Source organism: Mustela lutreola, chromosome X, assembly GCF_030435805.1.
Source record: "Mustela lutreola isolate mMusLut2 chromosome X, mMusLut2.pri, whole genome shotgun sequence".
Taxonomy (NCBI): Eukaryota; Metazoa; Chordata; class Mammalia; order Carnivora; family Mustelidae; genus Mustela; species Mustela lutreola.
Window position 1 is genome coordinate 131,392,096 of NC_081308.1, and position 21,264 is coordinate 131,413,359.

Sequence of the window (21,264 nt, forward strand, 5' to 3'; positions counted from 1 at the left end):
CCTGACTCATTCATCCAGAATCCCCAGTGACACACGTTCAGGGAGAAGACAGGGACCTGCCTGTCTAATGGGTCAATGACCATGGGAGAAGTGGGAACCCCACTGAGAGGGGGCAGGGAATGGGGTACTCATGGGAATGGGAAGAGTCACCTCTGGAAAGGCTACCACAAGGGCCAAGCAAGAAGCCAGATACTGTTCCAAAAGTGTCACTGGTGCTGTAGGGCATATGCAGGGCGGGCCGAGGAGGGCTCCACCTGAGGACCAGGTTTTCCACTGCCCCCTCAGCTGACTCCAGCTCTGGAGTGTGAGGACTCGTCCTGGGAAGCACGTTGCTGACACGTCCCCACTCAGTAGGCCTCCTCTGCCACCCCTGGGCCACAGGGGCTTAGCCTAGGGCCTGGGTTGCTACATCCTCGAGTTGGTGTCCCCCTTGGTGGGGGGGGGCTGAGCACGGAGCGGTTGTACTCATCCCCACCACGGCCCCCTAGGCCAGCCCCGGGGCGGAGGCGGCTGGGGGGCGGCTGGGAGGCGGCTGGTCCTGGGGGACAGGTTGTCCCGGGCCATGGTGGCCGCACCATGGTGGCCGCACCGTCTCCTCCCCGCCACATACCTTGCCCACAGCCGAGCAGCTGGGAGGCTATTTATAAAGGCGGGTGAGATCAGCGGCCGAGGCTATAAATGCGCGGGCCGCAGCCGGGCCCCACAGGAGCAGCCGCCTGGGGCGCGGGAGCTGCAGGCCGCGGGGCCGGGATGAGCGCCAGCGCGGGTGGCGGCGGCGGCGGCGGCGGGGACAGCGGCGGCAGCAGCAGCAGGTAGGGCTTGGCCCGGGCGCCCGGGGCGGAGGGTGGTAGGGGGGCTCGGCCGCCTTGGCCGTTCGCCGCCCGCTCACCCCACCCGCAGCTCGCAGGCCTCCTGCGGGCCTGAGTCCTCGGGCTCCGAACTCGCCCCCGCCGCGCCGGCGCCGCGGATGTTGCAGGGGCTGCTGGGTTCCGATGACGAGGAGCAGGAGGACCCCAAGGACTACTGCAAGGGTGAGGCAGGCCGCCGGACACAGGGCAGCCCGGGAGGAGGAGGGTGCTGAGGCCGGCCCACGTGGGCCAGGGAGCCGGCGGGGCTGGGCTCTTCCGGGCCACCCCCCTCAACGAGGCAGGCTCCACCGCCCACCCTGCCGTCCGGACTCCCTTCCCCAGGCGGCTACTATCCCGTGAAGATCGGGGACCTGTTCAATGGGCGGTACCACGTGGTGCGCAAGCTGGGCTGGGGCCACTTCTCCACAGTCTGGCTCTGCTGGGACATCCAGTAAGTGGCCCTTCGCCCCACCCCCCAGGGCCCAGGGCCCGCAGGGAGCCTGCCCCTGGGCTTGGTTGGGGCCACCGTGATGCCCCAGGGATCCCACCGGGGCGGCAGCCGACACAGGGCTTGATGTCGCAGGCGCAAGCGCTTCGTGGCCCTGAAAGTGGTGAAGAGCGCGGGGCACTACACCGAGACGGCGGTGGATGAGATCAAGCTCCTGAAATGTGTGAGGCGCCGCCCTCCGGCTCCCGGGCAGGGCGGAGGCGGAGCTCCGGCGGGGCAGGCTCCAGCTGGCGCCGCCTGGGAGGACCCACAGCAGGCCAGGGAGGGGGAGAGGCGGGCGGGAGCGCCTCAAGGGGTGCCTAAGGGAGCAGCCGCTGATGGGCAGCTTGGAGCTATTCAGGGCCCCTTTGCTCCAGGTCCGAGACAGTGACCCCAGTGACCCCAAGAGAGAGACCATTGTCCAGCTCATCGATGACTTCCGGATCTCAGGGGTGAACGGAGTCCGTATCCTTGTACAATGGACGGGTCATGCGGCAGCAAGAGCGCCGGCTCCTGCCATCCCTGCCGCTAGGGCCTCCGTCCCCCCGACCTACACGAGGGGGGCTTGCGCCTCCCAGGGACACTAGTCTACAAAAGCCCACCGCTTTGGGGGCCTGTGTTCATGTGCCTGGGGGGAGCGGGGGCTGGATGACCAGACTGACACGGATTACCCATCGGGCTGCCGCGGCGGCGGTGTCCTCTCTCAGAGACGAGCACAGGAGGCACCATCCCAACGGGCACACCTGAGAGGGACAGGGACACTGTGCTGACACTAGAGCCTCGGGTGGGTGGGGCCCGCACCGCAGCTGTGGACCCGCCGGCCACCCTTCACTCCTGGCCCCAGATGTGTGCATGGTGCTGGAGGTCCTGGGCCACCAGCTCCTCAAGTGGATCATCAAGTCCAACTACCAGGGCCTGCCCGTGCCATGCGTGAAGAGCATCGTGAGGCAGGTAAGCGCCAGGGGCACCGCAGAGGCAGGGCGTGACGCCAGCCGCCCGGCCGCTGAGGTGCAGGAGGGGCTCTCCCCAGGTGCTGCACGGCCTGGACTACCTGCACACCAAGTGCAAGATCATCCACACGGACATCAAGCCCGAGAACATCCTGCTGTGCGTGGGCGATGCCTACATCAGGCGCCTGGCCACGGAGGCCACAGAGTGGCAGCAGGCGGGGGCCTCGCCCCCATCCCGCTCCACAGGTAGCAGCAGCCTGCATGGGTGGATGGGGGGGCACTGTGGGCCTCCGCCCCTGCCTGAGTCTCTGTTCCTTTCTCTCCCCCAACACCCAACCTGCCCCTCCAGTCAGCACTGCCCCACAGGAGGTCTTGGTAAGTTGGGGTGCCCCTCTTTCCCTGGGCCTCATCTCCCCATCTCCTCAGAGCTCCCTCCTCGGCCTCTCTGGTCCTGCTGCCTCCCTACCTCCCTGCCCGCTCAGGGATGCAGGTGATGCGCGGGGTGGGTCACAGTCCCTGAACTGCCGCTGGGGGCTGCTGGGTTTGTCACTGTCTTGGCACAAAGACACGGTGTCTCAGCCAGAAAGGGCCCAGGCTGCCCCCAGGAGAGGCCAGCGCCCAGCCAGAGGGAGGTCCCTTGGCTCCTCCCCAAACTTGAGCTCTGGGGAGCAGAATGGGGGCAGGGAGACAGGAGGTGAGCTGGAGTTGGGTGGCACCACGTATGGTCATCCCAAGTAGTCCGGGGGAGGGGACCTGGGGAGCTCAGTCGTTGGGCGACCGCCTTCCGCTTGGATCATGACCTCCGGATCCTGGGATGGAGCCCATCGGGCTGCCGGCTCAGGGGGAAGCCTGCTTCTCCCTCTCCCCTTCCCTGCTCGTATTTCTGCTCGGTCTTTGTCAAATAAATAAATAAACCAAATCTTTAAAAACAAAGTAGCTCTGGGGCCTGGAAGCCTGGGCCCCCATGAGGCAGGCAGGCCACAGGCAGAGGCTTGGGCTACTCAAGGGACCTGCTGGGAGGGAGGGCCGGGGTGACCCTGGCTCTACTGGCAGACCGGTAAGCTGTCAAAAAACAAGAGGAAAAAGATGCGGCGCAAACGGAGGCAGCAGAAGCGGTTGCTGGAGGAGCGGCTGCGGGACCTGCAGAGGCTGGAGGCCTTGGAAGCGGCAGCCCAGTCGGAGGGTGAGCTGGCGGGGTGGGGGGGAAGCGGGAATCGCCCGTCGGGCCAGCGCAGTCCCCCCACCCGGGGCTGGCAGGCCAGGAGGACTGTCAGCTCAGACGGTGCCTCTGCCCCTCTCTGCAGATGCAGGCTCCAGGCTAGAGGGGGGCAGCGGCTCCACCTCCTCTTCCGGCTGCCATCCTGGAGGGGCCAGGGCCAGCCCATCCCCTGCTTCCTCCTCCCCTGCCGCGGCGGGAGAGCGCAGCCTCAGCCCAGGCTCCCAGACCTCAGGTTTCTCCGGCTCGCTTTTCTCTCCTGCCTCATGCTCCATCCTCTCAGGCTCCTCCAACCAGCGGGAGACCGGGGGCCTCCTGTCCCCCAGCAGTAAGTTGAGTAGGGCCTGCAGCCGGCTTGGTTTGGGGGGTGGGCAGGCAGCTGGCAGGCAGGGTGATGGTGCCCGGCCAGCTCACTCTCTCCACACTTCTCTTCCTTCTCCAGCACCGTTTGGTGCCTCGAACCTCCTGGTGAATCCCCTAGAGCCCCAAAATGCAGACAAGATCAAGATCAAGATCGCAGACCTGGGCAACGCCTGCTGGGTGGTATGAGCTGGCCCAGAAAGCAGAGCTGGGCACCCTGCTGTAAGGGCAGGGGCGCGGGCCAGACCCCAAGGAGCCCGTTGTGGCCTACAGTGCCACTCGACCGACCCCAGGGTCTGCCTCGTGACGCAGACCCAGGACTGAGCCCAGACCGGCATCGGTCCCATCCAGTCAGCAGAACTGAACCCACGGCAAGGGGCGGGATCACTGGGAAGAGGCCGGTCCCTCTCGGGACCTCTGGGGACCCTGAGGCTCAGAGCAAACCTCACTGAGCTCCCTGGGTAGACGGCCCAGAGGTGGTAGGAGATGGTGGGGGCCGGCGGGGGACCGGCCAGCCATGTCCCCAGCTCCTCCCTAGGGCTGCCCTTGCCTCCAGCACAAGCACTTCACTGAGGACATCCAGACTCGCCAGTACCGGGCGGTGGAGGTGCTGATCGGAGCAGAGTACGGGCCCCCGGCCGACATCTGGAGCACAGCGTGCATGGTACGCCCCGGCTGCTCCAGCCTCGGGCCGGCCCGCCAGCCAGCAGCCTCACCTTCTCCCCCTTCCAGGCCTTCGAGCTTGCCACCGGTGACTACCTATTCGAGCCTCACTCTGGAGAGGACTACAGTCGTGACGAGGGTAGGCAGAGGCCAGCCCTGGGCTCATCCTCGGGGCCTCCCGGCTGCCCGGCCACCTCCCAGCCGCCTCTCTGTCCACAGACCACATCGCTCACATTGTGGAGCTTCTGGGAGACATCCCTCCAGCATTTGCCCTCTCGGGCCGCTACTCGCGGGAGTTTTTCAACCGGAGAGGTAGGGCCGAGCAGGCTTAGTCGACCGGGCTATAGGAGACAGGTCAGGGAGCACAGGCTCCCGAGCGGAGGGAGGACTGCATCCCAGGGCCAGAGGCCTCCCTGGCAGAGCCTAACCTGCAGCCCGTGGACCCGCCCCCAGGGCAGCTGCGGCACATCCACAACCTCAAGCACTGGGGCCTATACGAGGTGCTCATGGAGAAGTACGAGTGGCCCCTGGAACAGGCCACACAGTTCAGCGCCTTCCTGCTGCCCATGATGGAGTACATCCCTGAGAAGCGGGCCAGCGCCGCCGACTGCCTCCAGCATCCTTGGCTCAACCCCTAGGCCCCACCCGGGCTCACCCTCAAGCCCCTCCCAGTGCCTTCAGGGAAAGCGGGACACCTCCTGCTACCCCCAGCTGCCCTCCTCCCCGCTACTAGGCGTCAGCTTCCTCCCGGCCCCACCGCAGGGCAGAGAGATGCTGGAGCCAGGCCCATGGTTCGGAACTCATTCTGCCCCTAACCCTCACCAAGGGCCCCCAGTGGGAAGCGTGCGCATTTCTTTTCTTAATAAAGTGTGAACTGAAACGTAGGCATCCTGGAGTGACAGGAGCACAGCAACCGAGGCTGAGACCAGGGAGGGAAGCGGATTTATTCCGGGGCTGCCCACCAAACCGGCGAAAAAGCTGGGGCGGCAGAGGGGATGCACGGAGGCGGTCCCGGGGGACGGCCTAGGCGTCCACGGCGCGGCCATTGATGATGCGGATGTGGCGGATGATGTCCTGGATGGCCTCCGATGTGGTGCCCTGCCCCCCAATGTCTGGGGTGTGCATCTGCGGGGCACACACAAGCTGGCGCACATGCCAGGGGCCCATCGACACCTGAGCCCTACGCTGCAGGCGGTCTGGGGCCGCCCATGGTCTCCCATAGCTTGCGGGGGCTAAACTGCTGGCAGGAGGGCAGCAGTGGTACCAGCTCCTGCCCAGAAAGACCGACCCGCCCTGGTCCCACCCTCCTCTTGGGGGCAGCGGGAAGCGCCAGGCCTCCCCGCCTCCAGGCCCTCTAGGGGCACAGTGGCCCAACCCTCAACGGGGCCAGGGCTCAGGCGGAAGGCAGGGGAGGGGAGAAGAGGAGCCTCACGTTTTCGTTGTCCATGGACGCCAACACGGCCTTACGGATGGATGTGGCATAGGAATGGAGCCTAGAGAGGGAGAGCAGCTCTCAGGCCCTGCTTCCGAGGGCCTGGCCGGGCGCCGGCGGCCGGGCGTCCAGAAGCTGCTTACTTGAGGTGGTCGAGCATCATGCAACTCGCCAGCAGCGTGGCCGTGGGGTTGGCGATGTTCTTGTTGGCGATGCTCTTGCCCGTGTTCCTCGTGGCCTAGAAGTGGCAAGACAAAGGCAGGGGGAAGGTCTGAATGGAGGGTATGTGAGGCCATTGGTATAATCCAGAGAGATGGAGAGCGGAGCAGTGGGGGGGCCAGTGGCTGGGGCTGGGAGTGCTTGCTAATGTGGCTGGGGTCCCCTCTCGGGGCACCAGAAGTGCTCTGGAACTAGACAGAAGCGATGGTTCCACAGCACTGTGTGTGCGCCTAATACCCCAATCGCTCATTTTAAGTGGTTTCATTGTTATGTAAATTTTGCCTAATTTTTTTTAAAGAAAAGCTCTAAAAATAGAAACTAACCGATAGGTAACAAAATGTGGTCTCTCCATACAATGAAATGCTATTCAGACATAAAAGGAACGAAGCTCTGAGCTGTGCTACAGTGTGGGTGAGCCTTAAAAATACCACACTGAGGTACAAAAGCAAAGAAAGAAGAAACAGAGACAGAAACGAAACCCGACTCCGCCAAGCTAAAGCAGCTCATCATAAAAGCCCACGTGGGGAGGGGTGCCTGGGGGGCTCAGTCCGTGAAGCCTCTGCCTCCAGTCCCGCTCAGGATCTCAGGGTCCTGGCATGGAGCCCCCCATTGTGCTTGGAGGGGGACGCAGAGTCCGTGCTGAGCGTGGAGCACTCACTCTCTAAAATCAATCAGTCTAGAAGATCTATCCGAAACACCCAACCACCTCCATTTATAAAAGACGGCCATAAGAGGCAAATCCACAGCGACAGAAAGCAGGTGAGTGGTGGCCAGGGAGGGACAACGAGCAAGTATAGGATTTTCTTTTGGGAGGATGACAACACTTGGGAGTGAGACAGCGGTGACGGCTGCAAAACTCTGAATGACCTAAACCACGGAAGTCCTCCACCTTCAGGGACCCGATGACATGCACGCTACACAGCACGGAGGGGCCGGGAGCCCTGGCCCGCCGGGGCCACTCACCGTCTCAAACACAGCATACACGTGGCCATAGTTGGCCCCGGCCACAAGGCCAGGGCCCCCAACCAGTCCTGCGCAGACGTTGTTGACAATGTTTCCATAGAGATTGGGCATCACCATGACATCAAACTGCTGGGGTCGGGACACCAGCTACGGGACAAGGACACAGATAGGAGCCTGAGCACCGGAAGCCCACAGTGCCTAAGTCAGGCCGCCGGGGAGCCCAGCAGGCTGGCTACCTGCATGGTGGTGTTGTCCACAATCATATTTTCAAAGGTGATCTGCGGATAGCGGGCTGCCACTTCCTTGCAGCACTGGAGGAAGAGCCCATCGCCCAGTTTCCTAGGGGGGGGCATAAGACACCAGTTTGGCCATTTTCATAGTCAGCTGGAGGAATGGGGCATGCAGATGGCCACAGAAGCCGGGTCGTAGCCTCTAACCGGCCCCCGTCTGTGAGACAGGCACAAGCCCCCTCTACCCCGCCCCCAAAGTGTGCATTGTGGTAAACCCGCATCTGGGAAACAGGCAAAGGGGCACAGCCCTGAGCATGGCCCCTCGGTGGGCCCCAAGTCCCTGAGAACAGGCCCAAGGAGGGTGTTCGGTTCGGCTGTTTCCGGACCGCCTGCAGCACGGGTGGGAGCACAGCAGGCCTGGGGCATACATGATGTTGGCTTTGTGCACGGCTGTCACTTTCTTGCGCCCGCTTTCCTGGGCCAGTTTGAAGGCGTATTCAGCAATGCGCAGGGACTTCGCTTTGGTGATGATCTTCAGGCTCTCCACCACTCCAGCCACACTCTGGGACAGGGACAGGGAGAAGAGACCCTCGGGCACAGGTTTTTCTTTGAGTCTGGCCTTCTTTACTGTAGACCCTGGCCAGGCTCGTCATGGCCCCATGACCCAAGGGGATAAGGGGACAGTCTGGATCTCACCCACCTCATGTTCTAGGCTGCTGTACTCGCCCTCTGTGTTTTCCCGGACGATGAGGATATCTATGTCCCTGTGACGGGTCACCACTCCTGGCAGGCTCTTACAGTGGATGACATTGGCGTAGAGGTCCAGGCTGGTGCTGGGGACACAGAGAGAAGAGGAGCCGGTCAATGCCGCTGCCGCTGCCAGCGCGCCCCGCCTGCACGGAGCGCCGACGCCGTGCCCCGGCTGCTCACCGAAGGATGTTGTTTCGGGATTTGTGAGACGGAGGCAGGTTGTGATTGGTTTCAATGTTGCCTGCAAGACAGAAAGAAGACAGGCTGGAGAGGGGACCCCAGGCTCAGCCGTGCCACCATGTTCCCCTTCTTGAGCAAGGAAAACGCGTGCGGAAGGCGGTTCCGACCCGGGGACAAGATGGCTTCCCATAGCAGAAAGGCCTCACAGGGTGACCGAGTGGCTGAGTGTAGCTTCCACTGTAAGCCCCGTGAGGGCAGGGATGGGGGCGGTGGTGCAAGCGCGTTGGCTTCCCTGATGGCTTCCGAGGACCTGGAACAGCGCCTGGCACGTAGCAGGCACTTGACAGATACTGACTGATGGACGGACTGACCGAGCGAACAAATGAATGAACAAGGGCTGGCAGCCGGCCAGGAGAGCGTGCCAGCCCCTGGGCAGGAAACGGTAAGATCAGGGTCTGGCTGGATGCAAAGTGACGACTCCTGCTTGCTAACGGGCAGGCCAGCCAGGCTGGCGCCAGCAATGTGACCTTGGCCAGTGTCACTGTTAGGCCTCACGTCGAGGTACCACATGAGCCCTGGCTCGGGGGCAGGTGTGGGCCGCCTGGACCCAGGGAAAAAAGAACAGGAACAGCGGGGGCCAGCAGTCACTGGGAAAAGGTGGTCCGTCCAAGGGTGCCAAGTAGAGCAGGCCTATCTCCAGGCCCACCGGGGCCATCGCCCCTCCGAGTCACACCCTGCCCACACCGCCTTAGCCCAGTGTGCCTCGGGCACCTTGCAGCTGCCACGGCTGCTCCTCCTCTTGCCTGCCAGTGCCTCGGGCTCTAGCTGGGGTCAGCTCTGCTCAGAGACAGTGGGTAATATAAAACCAAGGCAAACTCAGGAAGGGCTAGAATTCCTTCCGTGACACCCACAACTGTGCTGGCTGGAGCCAAGGCAGCAGGCAGACGGCTAAAACTGCGACATCTCTGTGACGTCTGGTTCGTGAAAAAGGTTCTGAGAGTCAAAGGTGATCCCAGCAGAGAGGGCTGCCCCAGGAGAGAAGGCAGTGGGAGGAAGCCCTTTACTGAACAGGCTCACACACAGCCTACTGCCACCAAGATCTCAGAATCGCAGCACACACAGGACCCCAGAAGCTTCTGTTCACTCTCTAAGCACAAGGGTCCTCCCTACCCAGAAAAGGCCTGAAGTCAGAGTTGGGCGGCCCCAGGGACAAGTGTTGGTTGGAAGGGAAAGGAATCAAGTACGGTGTCCCGTTCTGGGCCCCCGGACGCACCCTTCAGGGCCACGCGGTTCCGCCGGATGGCCATGATGGCGTTGCGGACGTCCTCCTCATCAGCACTGGAGCTCACGTGCACCTCTTCAAAGTCCACCGGCACACACGCATGCCTGTGGCAGAACTGGGTCAGAGTGGCTGGCCCCAGGCATCCCCCATGGAAGGGGTGCCTCTAGGGGCCTCTAGGAAGCCCAGACGGACCACGGGGTGCAGAGGCCCCCCCACTGCTGCTGCCCACCCTGACCTGGGTCTGACTGACAGGAGACTGGGACCACCGGCGCCAACTAACGGGGCGGGTACTTGAACTCTACGACAGTTAGCAGGACCGGCAGCACCTTCCCCTCGCCCAGGCCAGTCTGGCAGGATCCCAGGCACTGGGATGCAACGCCTGGGCTTACGACCCTCCTGCCGCTGGCGCACTGGGTGCTCAGGCAAAGCCCCAACCAGCGGGCTTCTGGGCTTCCTGCCCCTCTTGGCACAGTTCTCAAACCGCCCCCCCCCCAGGGTGGGCCTGGGGTCCAACCTCCCCTAGGGGTACAGGAAGTGGGCCGAGGGGCTGTGTACCTGAACACAGACTTGACGTGCAACATGAGCTCTGGCCCTATGCCATCGCCCGGGATCATGGTGACCGTGTGCCGTCCACCATACTTCGCCGACGGAGGCTGGAAGGAGGGGAGAGTGCACATGGGCTCGGCAGGCCACGAGAGGCCAGCTCGGGGTACCTTACCGCAGCACCCCCCCACCCCACCCCAGACAGGGCTGCTCCTGGGGGCTCCTGCTTCAGGAGCCCAGCAGCCATCCCCACCCGTGCCTGGACTTGGGTCACTCCCAAAGCAACTAAAAGCCCCAAAACCTAATAGGCAGATGAGAAGAATACTCACAATTGTTTGTTGCTAGAGGGGGAACAGGAAGGAAGAAGACACCTGTCAGCCAAGGTTGGAGGAACAAGGCCATGCCCAGGGAACGGGGCCTTGTCCCTGGGGACAGCGTGCAGTACAGCTCGGGTAAGGAGCAGGGGAGGGCCATCCCTGGAGACCGTGCCGCAGAGGGCAGGACGCGGGGGGCCAGGCAACAAAGGCACAGCGCACACGCATCCACATATACACAAACATACGCGCCTCTGCACACACACATGCTCACACACACACACACACACCTACAGGCTACACACGCCGACAGTGCTGACACACGTGTAAGCACCCACAGACACGCGGACACGACGCTTGGGCAGGTACTTACTGAGATGCTCCTCCGGGGGGCCTCATGGGCACCGAGAACCTGGCAAAGAGAACCCAGATGCCGACGGCTGCTGTCCAGCCCATCCGGCAAAGGCCAGCTGAAGTCCTGGCAGGGGAGAGGGACCATTCCCACCGTACTCAGACCGGTCCCACGTGTCATCCCCTCATGGCCACCATACAGCACCACGTAGGGAGGAGCACACAGTGCGCAGTCAGTCAGAGCACCATGCAGGGCGGCGGCAAGTCAGCAGCTGAAGAAGCATTCGTCTCCCTCCCCCTTCTTTGTTGTTTGATTCTTTTTTTTTTTAAGATTTTATTTATTTATTTGACAGACAAAGATCTCAAGTAGGCAGAGAAGCAGGCAGAGAGAGAGAGAGGAAGAAGCAGGCCTCCCTGCTGAGCAGAGAGCCTGATGCGGGACTGGATCCCAGGACGCTGAGATCATGACCTGAGCTGAAAGCAGAGGCTTTAACCCACTGAGCCACCCAGGCGCCCCTGTTGTCTGATTCTTTTTCAGCAATTATTCCTGCTCTGAGGTATAACTTTTATAACTAACTTGCGATTATGTAAAAGTTTTTAACACAGTGAACGTGGCACAACAGAGAAGTCCATCATAACAAACCACAGGGCCATCACGACAATCATTTTATCGTTTTCTAAATCTTTTTTCCTTATTGCAAAAGCAGCACACAGTCCTAACATGGAGATCAGAAGAAGACGATAGCCCCCAGGTCCCTGCCCACCCAGAGGCAGTCACTGCTGGCATGGCGGGGAACGGCCCTCTGGAAGCACAAGCCCGAAGCAAACGAGGCACAGAAAATCCAACCATTTTAAAAAAAGAAACAGGCACCGATCTCTTGGAAGGCTTTCATGAGTTACTGCAAAAGTGCCTTGTGCCCTGCATGGGAGATGAGTATCCCCCAACCCCGACTCAGAAACAACCACATTTGGCCACACCAAAGCCACGTCTGACAGCTCCAGAGTAAAAGCTGTTCGAGCCAAAGGGGACCGGCATTGAGAAGTGATCCACCCAGAGCCCCCACGCTATCCCGGAGGTAAAAGCCTGTGTCTGAGGCGCCACTGCAGTGGGGCTGCAGGTCCTCACAGTTTCCTCCCTGCTATGCCCCACCTGGGAACACACCCAGGTGTCCTTCAACCCAAAGAGGAAGGGACAGAGCCAAGGTCCTTTTTGTCCCTTGGAGATGCCCTGCCACTTGCCTACCGGGACGGTACAGAGTGCTCTGGCCAAGAGCACCGTCACCGCAGCTGTTTGGCGAAGAGCCACACCTTCCTCCTAGAAGTCTAGACAGAGAATGACCACCCGCTAGGGGTCTCCGTGGCTGGTACTCATGAGGCACCAGCCCGCACAAGCTCAGGCAGCACTGGTGTGCCGGTCACCTGCCCAAGCCAGGGGGTGGGGGGTGGGGAGGGCTGACCACTAGGACAAAAGGCTCCAGGTTTCAGCTCATCCATGTGGCCCCTGGATCCACGGCGACAGGCCCACCCACTCGTGGCTTTCCTATTTTTCTGTCCAGCACTTGTCAGTATCTGGATTCATCTTATTTGTCGGTCCTTGGTACAACTTGTGGACGGAGACTTCCACTGGCCTTCTTCCAGGAAGCCTTCTGTGTTGCCTTAAAGGCTGAGCTGTGGGTCCCCCTGGGCTCCCAAAGCCCTACCTACTCCCTCCCCACCAACCACAAGCTCCTTAGGCTGACCCTAGTACCTGCCTTGCTTCCTCTCCCACCCTAAACTCTTGAGAGTGGCAGCCTTGTCTGTCCAGCTCCTTACTGTCATCGCGAAACCCAGCAGGATCTCTGGTCCAGAGCTTGGACATAAGAAACATTTCCCGCATTAGTGAGCACAAAGGAAAATGGAGGAAGGGATGGTGGGTTTGGGGGCCAGGGAGGCCTCAGTCCAAATCCACCATCCACTATTTCTGGTAGCAAACAGCTTAAGCTTGCTAAGCTTCTTGTCCTCATGTAAAAAACCCACAGAATCGAGATACGCACTTTATGTGGCTGCTGGGAGGAGGAAGCAAACCATTTGGTCCCCAGCAAGGCACACCCACCCACATACCACCCCTGGTCCCACCAGCTCCTTACGCCAGTATTTGATCCTGGGTAGACCCCTACAGCTCCGAGGAGTAGTTCCTCCTGGGAGTCCACTGGCCCTAAGCAAGTACCTCGGCCGTGGTGGTGACCGCCTGCACTAGCTCTGTATCTGGGCACCCACCCCTAACCCTTCCCTCGGAACACATCATCACCTGAGCTAAACCTCTCCACCACCCAGTCCCTGTGCGAGATGTTTCTTCAGGCTTTACTCAAAGACCCAGAGACTGACTTACTTCCCTACCTTGCTCTGGACAGACACAGGCACGTTCTTCCTTCACGGGGTTACAAAGGTTCTGCCTCACACCTAGGCTGCTCTGTGAAGCCACCCATCAAAGCCCAGTTTAAAGCAGGGTGGGTTACACACACAGGCCTACTGCTTATTCCTTAAGCAGGAGGGTAGACTGTCAGTCATCCTTTGATAGTACCACAGAAAGAAAGGAGTCCACAGTGGTACGTGTTCCTGCCAAAGGATTCACACACTCCAAACCTTAGTGAGGCTTCTCTCGTCAGCGTGTTCTGTTAGGTCAAGTGCCAATGATGGCTGCATGTTTTTCCACATGTTTTTCCATAGGGACCAAAGATCTGGGGTCCATCTCCAAAGCTTCCCATACCCAGGACACCCAGTCTCAGGGCAAAGCACTGCCCAGCTACCAAATGTCCTCTGCGCCCATCCCCACCCCGACATGGACACAAGCACACATGGAAGAGGTTAGGGAGGAGACAAATGTCTTCACCGAGACCCCACGAGAGCCGCCGGGCCTCTGGCAAGTCCCTGATCAGCATGCTCGGAGAAATGAGAATTTCATAAAGCGTAAGCTGTCACAGTGTACACTTCCTAAGGAGTCAGGCAGAAGCATATCAGATGCGTCTACAAGTAGTGTCAGCAAAGTCACAGGTTTCTGGAAGGTCAGGGTTGGCTAGATCCTTTAAGACAGAGGGGAAACTGGAGCCCAGAACAGGAGGGTGGACATACTGTGGATCAGTCCGGGAAGCCAGACCTGGAGGTCATACCTCTTGACTCCTAGAGCAAGTCCCTGCTCTCTAATGCTTCGGATGGCTTCCCATCCACCCAGGGACTAAATTATTCTCGCTTAAGTGTGTAAAGAAAGAGGAATGAGACCCGAATAACCAAGATCCTGAACGGAGAACTGAGAAAGCATGGTCCCCACGGCCTCCCACCTCACCAGTCTCAGGAAATCAAGCACTGTCCCATTCCAGAAGGCAGCAAGGAAAAGGCATCTGGGCTATAAAAACCTCTGGGGCTGGGGTGTGGTATCGGGGGTACTGGCGAACTGGTTTTCCAGCTCTACTGGGGTAAGTGACAAAGCGGTCCGCCATAGAAAAACCCGAGGACGAATGGGGGCTGGGAACCAGAATCCTAAGGCGGCAAGAACGAGGAGGGCCGGGACACGTGACCGCCTCAGAAGGGCTCTCACAATGACACTAGGGAGGTGACACTGGGCCCGCTGCTGCCCACTCACCACGCCGGTCCGTAGCTCCCCCCACCCGCTCAAGATGCAGACCCCTGGGGAAGTCGGACGAGAGTCAACTTTAGCTAAGCCCTTCACTGACAGCGGAGGGAGCCAATCAACTCCGGCGCGTAGCCCACTCTCCGCCCCTCGAGGGGCTCACAGCCAATCGGGCTCCAAGACGCTCCGCAAGCCTGCTGTCTCCGGACCGGCCCAGCGAGCGCTGCGGCTGTCCCGCTGCCCACTGCCCCTTCTCACCTCCCAAGGACGGCAAAGGAGGGCAGGTCTGAGCACTGCCTTTGCAGCGCCACCGACGACCGCTGCCACCTTCAGCGCCATGACGGAAAGTGAGAGCAGCCGCACGTCCAGAAACGCAGACACCGCTCTCGCGAGAGTTGGGCAGGGTGGGAACTGCCGGAAGTGGGCACGGACCCGGCAGTGCGCACGCGCACGGCCGCGCCGGTTCCCAAGCCCTTTTCCGGCGCGGAGAGCACCGCCGCCGCCGCCGCCGCCGCCATCTTGATGGGGCGGCCACCTGGGCCACTGGTCTGGGGAGGGGACACGTCAGTGCCGCCAGCGACGTCACAGGCCCGCCCGGCCCGCCGGCGCCTGATTGGCTGCCACTGCTGCTTACGCGTCGCGCTTCCTCCTCTGCCCCTCATGTTCAGGGGAGTCGCTCTCTTTTTCCCTCGGCAGAGAAGAGGCAATGGCGGCGCTGGCATCTTTCGGCGCCCTGGCGCTATTCCTGCTGTCCAGCCTCTCCTGCTGCTCAGGTAGCGGCCTGGCCGGAGCTCGTTTCTGGCGAGCCTCTCTCCCACGACTGGTGGTGCGTGGGGGGAGGAGGGGTGCGGGCGAAGCAGGGTTCTGGGCCTTCTTTCTCCGAGAGGCAGGTGGCCTCGGGGCGCGGCGGCCGAGGCCACCACGCGCTCCCGCACCACACACGTTTACCCAGCAGCTGCTGGGAGAAACAGCCGAAGCTTTTCTCTGACAACTCCCGCGAGGAAGAGCCCCAGAGTCTGTCCTGTGCGCCCGCTTCCCAGCTCCAGCAGGGAGAGTGACATCCGTCCCTGCTCCCCCTCCGGAGCTCCCAGTCCCGGAGGACGAGGAGGGGGGTCGGACAAGAGCAAAACTGTGCAGCTCGGGGTGATAGGAGTGAGAAACTAGGCTGGTGGGAGAGCAGGCACCTGACCCGCCGAGGTGGGACCGGGCCTCCCCAGGCAGGGAGCTGTAAATGAACGGGGGAAGCAGGGTTGTGCCAAGCAGAGGGACCATGAGCTCCGGCAAGTTAGACAAGAGCAGAAGAAGAGGCGGGGGGGGGGGGTTGGAGGGTGAAACGGGTTGGGAGCAGGGGAGGGCTTGGGTGCCAGGCCGGACTGTTCACCTTTTCCCTGAGGCCCTGGGGTATTCTTAAGGGACTTTTCAGGAGAGCTGAACCACAGTAAGATAGTGAGCATTCTTGCGAGATTCTTAACACCTGGTGGCAGGGTTGAGCTCAAACTGGAGTCTAGAAGTGTGTTTAGGAGGAGGTCCTTGCCAGAACAGCGCTAGGCTTGGGGTGCCTGGACTGGGTCCGGGATCCCATATGTACATTCACTTTACCTGCCTTGCTCAGTTCAGAGCCTGGAGTGTCGCGTCAGCCTAACTGGGTTTCTTGCCTGCATCCTTTTCACCTGCCCTTTGGGAATTAGCCACAGTGTAGCCACTGAGGTCTGGAAAGGACAAACCTGGCAGTAAAATCCTTTGGTGCGCCACAGGGTCCATAGGACAATGGCCAAGCTTAGTGGGACACAGATGTGACTCCTGAGAACCAGCCCCCACAGATGTTCCCAGGCTGCTTCCTCCTGCTGCCCAGACCCAAAGCTTCTCTGTCTCAGTCTAACACATGGCTGTGCCAGGACACATTCGGAGAGCAGCTGCCAGAGAACTTTCCCACTGGTAGCATCTGCTTGGCACCCTATGATTTAGGCAGTGCGCTTCCTATAACCTGTACAAGTTAGGTCTTCAGCAGTGTGGAGGTGGCTGAAGCAGCATCCTTTCTGTTCAGACAGCCCTGTTAAAGGGGACAAGATGTGCTGATTTCCTTTCCTTGGGCAACACTGGGTCCGGTCTTGGCTTTCTCTCAGCTGCGGCTGGAGGCAGAGACCCTTCATCTCAAGGCCTCATGTGTTGCAAGCAGCACTATGCTTGGTGCCTGCAGAGGGTGCCTTCTGTCAACTGTCCAGGGCAGCCTGCAGCCCCAAATCATTGCATGGCTTCCCCGTTGCACGTCCGGGCAGAGGTAGCAGTTGTGCAGTGAACTCCTCCCGTTGCTGCTGCCCCTCCCCCCAATAAGCGCGCGCACTCTTTGTGTCTCTCTCTCCCTCCGTCTCCCCTGCTCTTCTTTTGCGCTCACATTTAGGTTCACCTATACAGAGCCTTTCTATCCACCTCCCCAGCCTTCCTTCACGGCCATGCCGCCTTGCCTCCCCTTACCACTGCATTTCTGACTAAGCATTTGGATCCGTCTCCCACCTCCCCACCTGACAGGTTGCAAAGGGCCCTGTATGTCAACTGATAAGGTCTGGGAAGTGGGTCTGGGTGGCCCCTTCTGCCCCCTAGCCCAGCACACACAAGTTAGGCTTTGCGTAGACCTTTCTACCTCCTACCCACAGCAGAGGCCTGCGTGGAACCCCAGATCACCCCTTCCTACTACACCACCTCGGATGCTGTCATTTCCACTGAGACTGTTTTCATCGTGGAGATCTCCCTGACGTGCAAGAACAGGGTCCAGGTGAGGCAGCAGGGGTTCAGCCAGGAAGTGCTGGGGCAGGAAGTAGGCAGCGAGCCTGGGGCAGCCGTTTCTCACTGGCAGTTGATGGGGTCAGACCCACCTACCCACGCAGGCGGAGGGAGAGCGAGGGTTCCAACGGATGGGTGTAGGAGAGCGAGCTCAGGATACAGCCAGGCCAGACCATTTAAAGCAGGTGTTACACAAACATTTTCTTAGTCTGCTCTGCCTGGGTGCGAAACCATGAGCAGACGTCTTGCTGTGCCTGGTGAGAGTGTATACCGAAGTGAGAAACAGCAGGGCTGTAGCCCCAGGGCTCCTGTGTCCCTTCTCTGGTTGTTGTCTGCCATGGTGTGGCCTTTCTGGTGTGACTGCAACACTCCATGGGCGGCTCATTGGATAACCCTGGACCCCAGTGCCCGCTTCTGGGCTCAGAGGCATAATGACTACACTTGAGTCAACCTGTCTCTATCCACAGTTAACAGGCTTGCTGTGGGTTAGGGAGGCTAGGCCACAGGGGGGATGTGCCTCCCCCGACATGGGGAGACACGCAGAGAGGCAGTGACCACATCGATGGCTTCATGGCATGGCCCTGGTTCTCCCGTCATACCCCCTGCAGACACACCACAGTCCCTGTGGGCAGCACAGTGGGGCTTCTGCTGGCCGCCAGAGAGTGGGGAAGGTGACTGTCTTTGTCCCCTCTCCCAGAACATGGCTCTTTATGCTGATGTCAGTGGAAAGCAGTTTCCTGTCACCCGGGGCCAGGACGTGGGACGCTATCAGGTAAGGGATGCTGCGGTTGCCGTTTGAGTGGAGGTCACCTGCTCACTAGGACTCCGAAGCCCTGGGGGTGGCCCAGTGGAGGAGCACTGAGGTGCTGTGGCGTGGCCGGCTGGTGGGGGGCACTGTCAGCTCCAGCCAGGGCCGAACGTCCCCAACCCAGGTGTCCTGGAGCGTAGACCACAAGAGCGCCCGCGCAGGCACCTATGAGGTCAGATTCTTCGATGAGGAGTCCTACAGCCTCCTGAGGAAGGTGAGGGTCGGCCTCCTGCAGCCCTGCCCTGGCCTCTGGGAGGGGGGGGCGCGCCCCACTTCACAGCTGCTTCTGCCCTGCAGCCCCCCTCACCGTGGCTCCAGGCCAATAGGGACCTCGAGTTCGGGGAGCAAATCGGCCGGGTGGGCATTTCCCGTGCTCCTTTCTCGCCTGGTTCTCCTCTCCCATGACCCAGGCCAATGTTCCTGCCTGCCCAACCCCCGCCCTGCCCTACCCGGCAGGACCCGCCACCCCAGCCTTCCCTTTGCAGGCTCAGAGAAATAATGAGGATATTTCCGTCATCCCGCCCCTGTTCACAGTCCGCGTGGACCACCGGGTGAGTGCGCCGGAGACCCCGCCCGAGCTCAGCAAGCCTTGCCCTTTCCGAGGGAAGGGATGAAGCCGCAGTTGGCCAGGGCCGCGCACCCTGGAGGGAGAGGGACTTGGACTGGCTGGCTTCCCACCGGCTCTCCCCCGACCTGATTCCGGTCTCCTTTCTTGCAGGGCACCTGGAACGGGCCCTGGGTCTCTACCGAGGTGTTGGCTGCTGCCATCGGCCTGGTGATCTACTACCTGGCCTTCAGTGCCAAGAGTCACATCCAGGCCTGAAGGCGGCACCCCGGGGCTGTGGCTACTTTCAATAAACAGTTGCTGGCTCTGACCGGCATTCAGGACGTGGGCTCCTGACTCGCACTGTCCTGCCTCTGTGCACGGGCAGAGCCGGGGGGCCGGTGCCCATACCCACCGGACAGTGTAGGGTTAGTGTTTGCTCCACGCTCTGCCATCACAGGTTCTCCTTCCTTGGCCCCCAGTTCAGCCTTCCCTGCCTGCTGCCCCCCGCCCCGCCGTGTCTGCCTTATGTCCTCCCAGCTGTATGATCTTCTCCGGGTGGCCGTCCTATCAGCAGACAGAGATGACTGCCCCAGGCACAGACATGGGCAAGATGACATGCCCCCCCCCCACCTCTGAGGAGCCAGCTGCCACCCTCTTCCAGTTTCGGCCTCGCTCCTGCTCTGTCGCCCCGTCCTGCACCAAGAGGGTGGCTAGTGACCTGGCCCTGCCTGGGGACCTCCTCCAGACTGGGGAACACCAGCCTCTCCCTGTGCCTTGTCCCTCACTCCTCTGGACGTGGGGGGGGGGGGGGGGATGTAAAGACTGGTCAGCCCGGGGAGGCCCTCAGAAGAGCTGGCTCCTGACTGCCGAGGCCGGGGCTCCAGCCAGAGACTTGCGGTCAGTCTCCTGAGGATCAGACCAGGCTGGGACTACTAGTGGGTGGGCTTTCTGGGTTTCAGAGAAAGACCCACGGTGGGAGTTCAAGGGCTGCCTGCTGCTACCCCTCACTGCCAAGAAGTGAAAGGCGGTGGGTCCCCACGTCCTGCCAACGGTCTGCAGGGCAGGCAGGGTGGACAGTGGCAGCCATTGGCCGAGTGGCTCTTGGTTGTGCTCAACATGAAGTCATTGTTCCAGGGCAGCAGCAGCTGAGGGTCGCCAGCCTTGCTGGTACCTCCTCTCCCAGTGTTGGCTTCTGCAGGGCAAGGGACACCAGCTGACGGGCCCGCATCCAGCACTGGGCCTCCAGCGCTCCCCTCTCTCCCAGGGCAAGGTTGGAGTGCCCCTAGTGCCCACAAAGTGAGCTCCGGCTCCCCAGAGACTAGAGGGGGGTCACCCAGAGAGGGGTTAGCCTCGGTCTCCAACTGATATCCAGCCAGTTTCCTGCAGTAGGGACTGAGTCCTTGGATCCCCATCTGTCCCCACAGGGCAAGCTTGGGGCCCAGGTGTCCTCTCCAGAGGAAGAGATGTGCCCAGTGCTGGACTCCAGGGTCCCCGGAGGGCAGAGGCAGCTGATGGCTCCAGGACGAGCCCCAGCCCCTTGAGCTCCCATGTGCCCCTCACCACCAAGCGCTTTCCTGTCTTCTGGCTTGCTGGTGTTCCAGGGCTGCCTTGCAATGTGCTGGGCCTTCCCTCCCAGCTGCTCAGACAACAGTTCACAGATGGGGCCAGCCCTCAGGGCCCAGCCTTCCCTGCAGAGCAGCTGGCTTCTGGAACACTCGCTCTGATTTCTCACTCATGCCAATCACTGCAAATTAGGGAGATCAGCAACAGGACTATGCTGATGTTTCCCGGTAGAATCTTCACGCGTCCTTGCTCGCTCCAGTGGCGTGTCAGGAGACCGCTCCTCCGCTGCTGTACTGCCCACCCCAGGGGGCGCTGCACGCGCACACACCCCAGGGCCCCACCCAGCACTTAGCGTGCTTCCTGGCACTTAGCAGATGCCCCACCGTTTGCAGCCAAATGCTCGAGGTTCCATGCAGTGCAGCAAACCACAGGGCATCTGCTAAGTGGCGGAGGAGGGCAGAACCCGCTTCTCAAGGGTTCCACTAGACCAGCGTTGTCCTCCACATGGCAGAGACCTGGTTGAGCACTGATGGCAGGGCCTGCCTCTGACCATCACTCTGTGACCTCACTCTTGTGAAACGATCCCGGTGACGGTCAACACCTCCTCTCAGAGCACAAGATGGACTTGAGAAGACCCCGCTGCTCCGCAGTGATAGAGAAAGCACAGACGCAGAGCTTTGAACTGACCCCAGCCCTCCCACCCCACCACAACCGGCATCTCTTCTCCAGCCCGTGAGAATGAACACAGGGAGGCCAAGAGTCACCTTAGAAAGGCAGCTTTGCTTTATTCTCTCAATGCCGATGCGGGGTGGGGGAGGGCGGCCTGTTTGCCTCCAGCTGAGGCTCTCCGAGTTACACACTTGGCAGCGGGGTACAGAGCGGGTCCCCAGTCAGCCCAGCCCGCAGGGCCCGGCACTCGGGTCCAGGCCTCTCCCGCAGCTCACCATGGGTCTTGTCACCAAAACCTTCCCCAGCTGCTTATGCCTTAGCTCTCCCTAGGTCATCGGGGAAGTAAGTGGCCCCCAGGGCCGGCCACACAAGCCACATCGGAGGCTCCCCATCCCCACACCTCAAGGGCGGAGATGCCCAAGAAAGCTGCTTCCTATTCTCCTTCCCTCCCCCTCCCTCCCCCTCCCTCCCCCTCCCTCCCCCTCCCTCCCCCTCCCCCTGCCCCAG

At 61.2% G+C, this 21,264-nt stretch overlaps 3 protein-coding genes across 7 annotated transcripts; 2 read left to right on the forward strand and 1 right to left on the reverse strand.

Moving 5' to 3' along the window:
* Positions 1-693: 693 nt before the first annotated feature.
* Positions 694-5,404, forward strand: SRPK3 (SRSF protein kinase 3). 2 transcript variants are annotated; one of them, XM_059157084.1, is made up of 15 exons: positions 694-812; positions 901-1,031; positions 1,191-1,299; positions 1,432-1,519; positions 1,713-1,800; positions 2,180-2,286; positions 2,366-2,531; positions 2,635-2,660; positions 3,339-3,468; positions 3,590-3,829; positions 3,944-4,044; positions 4,418-4,525; positions 4,594-4,663; positions 4,744-4,836; positions 4,978-5,404. In XM_059157084.1, exons 1-15 carry the CDS (start codon positions 751-753, stop codon positions 5,160-5,162), a joined length of 1,704 nt encoding a protein of 567 aa, XP_059013067.1. In that variant the 5' UTR covers positions 694-750; the 3' UTR covers positions 5,163-5,404. The 2 variants fall into 2 exon arrangements, with proteins under 2 accessions (XP_059013067.1, XP_059013068.1); XM_059157085.1 differs by lacking the exon at positions 4,418-4,525.
* Positions 5,405-5,449: 45 nt separating this feature from the next.
* On the reverse strand, positions 5,450-14,801 carry IDH3G (isocitrate dehydrogenase (NAD(+)) 3 non-catalytic subunit gamma). 3 transcript variants are annotated; one of them, XM_059157087.1, is made up of 13 exons: positions 14,651-14,800; positions 10,811-10,849; positions 10,453-10,464; positions 10,136-10,233; positions 9,572-9,684; positions 8,299-8,359; positions 8,069-8,201; positions 7,797-7,930; positions 7,375-7,477; positions 7,139-7,285; positions 6,100-6,194; positions 5,957-6,017; positions 5,450-5,649 (listed from the first exon to the last, which is right to left on the reverse strand). In XM_059157087.1, the coding sequence occupies exons 1-13, from the start codon at positions 14,729-14,731 to the stop codon at positions 5,548-5,550; spliced, it is 1,179 nt and encodes a 392-aa protein (XP_059013070.1). In that variant the 5' UTR covers positions 14,732-14,800; the 3' UTR covers positions 5,450-5,547. The 3 variants fall into 3 exon arrangements, with proteins under 3 accessions (XP_059013070.1, XP_059013069.1, XP_059013071.1); XM_059157086.1 differs by lacking the exon at positions 10,453-10,464 and having other exon boundaries at positions 10,811-10,915; positions 14,651-14,801; XM_059157088.1 differs by lacking the exon at positions 10,453-10,464.
* Positions 14,802-15,006: 205 nt separating this feature from the next.
* On the forward strand, positions 15,007-18,866 carry SSR4 (signal sequence receptor subunit 4). 2 transcript variants are annotated; one of them, XM_059157089.1, is made up of 6 exons: positions 15,007-15,165; positions 17,044-17,162; positions 17,868-17,942; positions 18,103-18,192; positions 18,464-18,529; positions 18,697-18,866. In XM_059157089.1, the coding sequence occupies exons 1-6, from the start codon at positions 15,099-15,101 to the stop codon at positions 18,799-18,801; spliced, it is 522 nt and encodes a 173-aa protein (XP_059013072.1). In that variant the 5' UTR covers positions 15,007-15,098; the 3' UTR covers positions 18,802-18,866. The 2 variants fall into 2 exon arrangements, with proteins under 2 accessions (XP_059013072.1, XP_059013073.1); XM_059157090.1 differs by having other exon boundaries at positions 15,011-15,165; positions 17,047-17,162.
* Positions 18,867-21,264: the final 2,398 nt, after the last annotated feature.